Source organism: Loxodonta africana, chromosome 11, assembly GCF_030014295.1.
Source record: "Loxodonta africana isolate mLoxAfr1 chromosome 11, mLoxAfr1.hap2, whole genome shotgun sequence".
In the NCBI taxonomy this organism is placed as follows: domain Eukaryota; kingdom Metazoa; phylum Chordata; class Mammalia; order Proboscidea; family Elephantidae; genus Loxodonta; species Loxodonta africana.
In genome coordinates this window covers 99,182,411-99,186,569 of record NC_087352.1, presented here as the reverse complement: position 1 = coordinate 99,186,569, position 4,159 = coordinate 99,182,411, and the positions used below count along the sequence as shown (strand labels likewise).

At 48.7% G+C, this 4,159-nt stretch overlaps 1 protein-coding gene across 1 annotated transcript; it reads right to left on the bottom strand.

Annotated features, from left to right (window-relative positions):
* Positions 1 to 2,603: 2,603 nt before the first annotated feature.
* LRRC30 (leucine rich repeat containing 30) lies at positions 2,604 to 3,583 on the bottom strand. The gene has a single exon (XM_003406382.2). It carries the CDS (start codon positions 3,581 to 3,583, stop codon positions 2,678 to 2,680), a length of 906 nt encoding a protein of 301 aa, XP_003406430.1. The 3' UTR covers positions 2,604 to 2,677.
* Positions 3,584 to 4,159: the final 576 nt, after the last annotated feature.

Here is a 4,159-nt window from a genome sequence, read left to right as displayed (position 1 = left end):
CTGAAGGCGATATCAAATCCCCTCTACATTGGTGTTTGGAATATAACTAAGCTCGTTAACCAGTTTTTTGCTCAGCACTTCCCTTTGTCAGTAAAGAAGAGCATTCACAAAGAATCAATATCTAAAGCGCATCAGGCCACTACTCTTACTTTCACGATTCCCTCAGTGCTGACTATTAACAAAGAAAACTTTGCTGTCACAATACTTTTGAAAGGCACCGGTGCAACCTGGCCTGGTAACCACACTGATACCATTTTTTTCTTATAAAAAGTATAAGCTCTCAGGTCACCTTCAAAATATGGGATACTCTTTCCCTGAAGGAGAGTTACCATTGGATCAAATGACTAGAAAAGCTAGGAGAGGACATGAAACGATTGTTCAGCAGGAGAAGTGCCGGGCTGTTGTCCTCATCTGCGTCTCCACAGACAACAAGGTCACGGGAGTTAATGGGAGTCTGAGTGGTTATTAAGCGGCAGACCATCGCGGGTGTGATCCCGGCACACACGAGTGCTGGGTTGGCAGGTGTGTGGGCTTTAGTCAAAGCTTCAGTGAGTGATCTACCCGGCTCTGCAGAGGAAGGCTTCACCCTATGGTTCCCCACTTAGTCACGAGGCAAGTGAGAATTCCTCTGATGTCTTTAAATAGCCTTGGCTCTACCCAGCAGAAGTGGGTGAGGATTCCGGAGGGTGCCTATGTGTGCCTGGCAGGGATATGCAGGGCTCCAGTTGCAGGAGGAGGGAAACTTTAGAGGAGACTTCTTTAGCTGCCTCCAAGTGACACCGGTAAGATCTGTTTTCAAGGGTTTAGCCAAGGAGCTCCTGCACAAATGTGTTAGTGGAACTCTGGGAGCAGATGAAAGCAGCAGGAATTGCCTTCACTCTTTTATTGATGGGAAATTTTGCTTTGGGATCTGTTGGGAAAATCACTCTTTTCTATGAATAAGTTATGTGAACTGCCTTTGAGCAGCCCTTGGAAAAAATAAGGCAGCAGATTCACACTAAATTGCCTAAGCTCAGAACCTGGTAACGAACCATCCCACTGCCCCAGTGGTTTGCTACTCTTTCCCACATGGGGAGGGAAGGGGAGGGTGAGCTGGCTGCAGTGAATGAAGGATTTGGCCGATTGTTCTAAATTCTGTTCTTTGATTGCCGTTCTTTGGCTACTGAGAGTTCGGGGCTCTGTCTAATCTATGCTGCACAGTGTCTTCCCCTTGCCTCAACCCACTGCTTTCACCTCCCTTGAGCAGGAATGACAACTTACTGCGCTTTGCAGAAACCCTGTGGGTGTGGCCCTCGCCGTGCTGTGAGCTCCCTGGGGGGAGGAGCGGGGCATTATTCCTCTGTGTTCCCAGCCCAGCGTGCCCCCTAGAGAAGGTGCTAAGAAATATAAGTTTAATTGAATCAAAGTAAAGATACTAAGAAGTTAGACAAGTCTTGGCAGCAACCCCAAATCCTGAGCCCTGAACATACTGTTCTTCCTTCGCCACCACCTGTTTATTCTAATTCTTTAAATAAATATTCCTGTCTTGGGCTCCTGTCTGCTGTGAGGGCAGTAGGAGCCAGTGGCCTTAGGGCAAGAGTGTGGGCTTGCTTATGCTAGTGTTCTTGCTTAACTATCAGCTGTGTGCTCTGATCACTGAAAACAAAACACACTTAGTAGGTTCACAGAGCCTTTTGTTCAAAGAGCTTTTAAATGTCACAAAATTTGTTTCATAAATGACCATATGTGAAAGCCGAGTGGCAAATATTACCCTTCTCTGAGTTTTAAGAGTGATTACTTTTGTGTGTGTGGTTTGTCTGTGCCTTACCTACTTTTTCCTGACTCCTGGCCATTTTTCCCACTTATTAGCTCATCTCTGAGAGGGTAAGTCTCATAAGGAAGAAGAAGCAAAATTAGAATTGGATAATTTAACTATTGGCTAGTATTTCTAGAAAAGAAGTACGGGGGTGTGGTTAGGGGTGGAAGAGGACTGGGAAAGAAGGCAGAAACTACACATTAGAATTGGTTTCTGTTTATTATCTGAAAGCCATCATGCTACCCCTGTTACCACCAGACGTAAACACCAGCAGCTTGCTTATTACTCTACAGACATTTTAAAGAAAAAATTCCAGTGATTGTTTCCTCAAAACTCAAGGGGAATCTCGGCCTGACTTTATCACTGGCAGCAGAGTCAGGACTCCAGCTCGCTCTTTGGTCCCAAATAAGCTTGATTGAGGCTGAAGTACAGAACATGTCTTGCTGTTGCCACCTGGCCACAGATTGCCAACTCAAGGACAGAAACCACCTAAAACCAGATGCCTCATATTGTACTTGGCATATAGTAGGTGTTCAGTAAATAATTGACTTTGAAATACATTAAATTTAGACCTCTTTTCTGCTACCGCATGGGCTGAATCTCACTACTCCTCAGAAGAATTAAAGCAATTATTTCTCTTTGGAGAAAACCAAAGGCTGTTTCAATATATGTTTAGAATGAGATGAACATGCAGTATGCGGGTTATTGAGAACACACAGAGTTAAAAGTAAACTCCACCCTGGAACAGGTGTCTGGCGATTATTTAGCAAATGTTAACAGAAGCATTGACAAATACTAACAGTTACGAGGAGAGGCTTAGACTAGAGAAGTACCCTATGGACAATCAGGTGAGCTCCTCTGGCCACGCCTCCGCTGCCCATGTCAGTTGTGCTTCTTGTCCTTCAGGTAGCTGAAGAGCATCTCCAGACCCCCCTCCACCAGCTCTGGCAGAGGCTTGGATAAAGGGTTATGGGAAATATGGAGACCTTTGTCCATTGGATTCCAAGCAATCTTTGCCAGTCTACACAGCAGGTAGAGTTCTTCTGGGAGGGTCTGGATGTCATTGTTGTTCAAGTTCAGCAGCTCCAGGCTGGTAACTAAGCAGAGAGACCTGGGGAAGGAATGGATGTTGTTACTCTCTGCGATGAAGATCTGCAGGCTTGCCAGGCACTGGATACTCTCTGCGATGTTTTCCAGTCGATTTGAGCCCACGTGCAAGAAGTCCAGCTCCTTCAATGAGAACACACAGATGGGGATGTGAGCAAAGGAGTTGTTGCTGAGGTTCAGCTTCCTCAGTCTGGAGAGGTCGGCAAAGCTGGCAGGCAGCTGGGAAAGGCAGTTGTGAGACAGGCTCAGCACCTCCAGGTACTTGCAGGAGCTCAGCTCGGCTGGCATCTCGGTCAGGCAGTTCATGTTGACAAACAGGACCTTCATGCTCTTGAGGAGGCTGAGCTCTCCCGGCAGGCTCTTCAGGCGGTTCCCACACAAGTTCAGGACCACGATCCGTGTCAGCCTCCCCACTTCGGGAGGGAGAGCCCTGAGCTGGTTGTGGGACAGATTGAGCTTCTGGACCTCAGACAGGCCCCACAGGAAGTCTGGGACATCTGTCAACCCCTTTGTGACCAGGCTGAAGCTGACGTGGCACATGCCACGCTTCAGCAGGGACCGAGGGTCCCTTCCGCAGAGAAGTGCATCATCCCACAGGGACAACTTCTGCCTCCTCCCCAGCAGCAACATCCTCTTGGGATCCTTGTCCTTGACGTCCACCCTTGACTGCTTGGCCCCCATTGTCCCCGCTCACTCTCCTCTGTTGTCCTGGCCTAGCTGCTAACAGCCAGGTTGATGCAGATAGGATCTGTGTGTGTGGAGGTGAGAAAGAGTGTGGCAAGGAGGTCCTAGGCTCGAGGATGCTTACAGGAAAGTCACCCTCAGGCCCTGCAGGTGGCCATGGCAGTCCCCGTGGCACAGGAGCTCATCCCGAGGTGAATGGAGGCAGTTTCTCTGTGAGCAGTGGCTGTAATGGCATACTTGTTCCTGCTTCTGCCACGGGAACTGCCAGCTCCCTCTAAACGCCACAGGCAGCTGTCACCGTCACTCTGCTGAGTTTACTGACCTTGGCCATGCAAACAGGCCACAGAGAGGCCACACAGAACCTGACCCTCTCAGCTTCTCTTGGGTCACACAGTGGCGCAGGATTGTTTACAAGCCCGTTCCCGAAGAGGAGCCAAGTGGGGAACAAAAGCAGGCTGTGCCACAGCCAGCCTGGCTTTGTGGCCATGGTGACCCACAGAGCACCTCTGGAGTGAAACAGGTCTAAATGCTGATGACAGAGTGATGTCGCCAAAGCTAAAGCTCATCAGACAA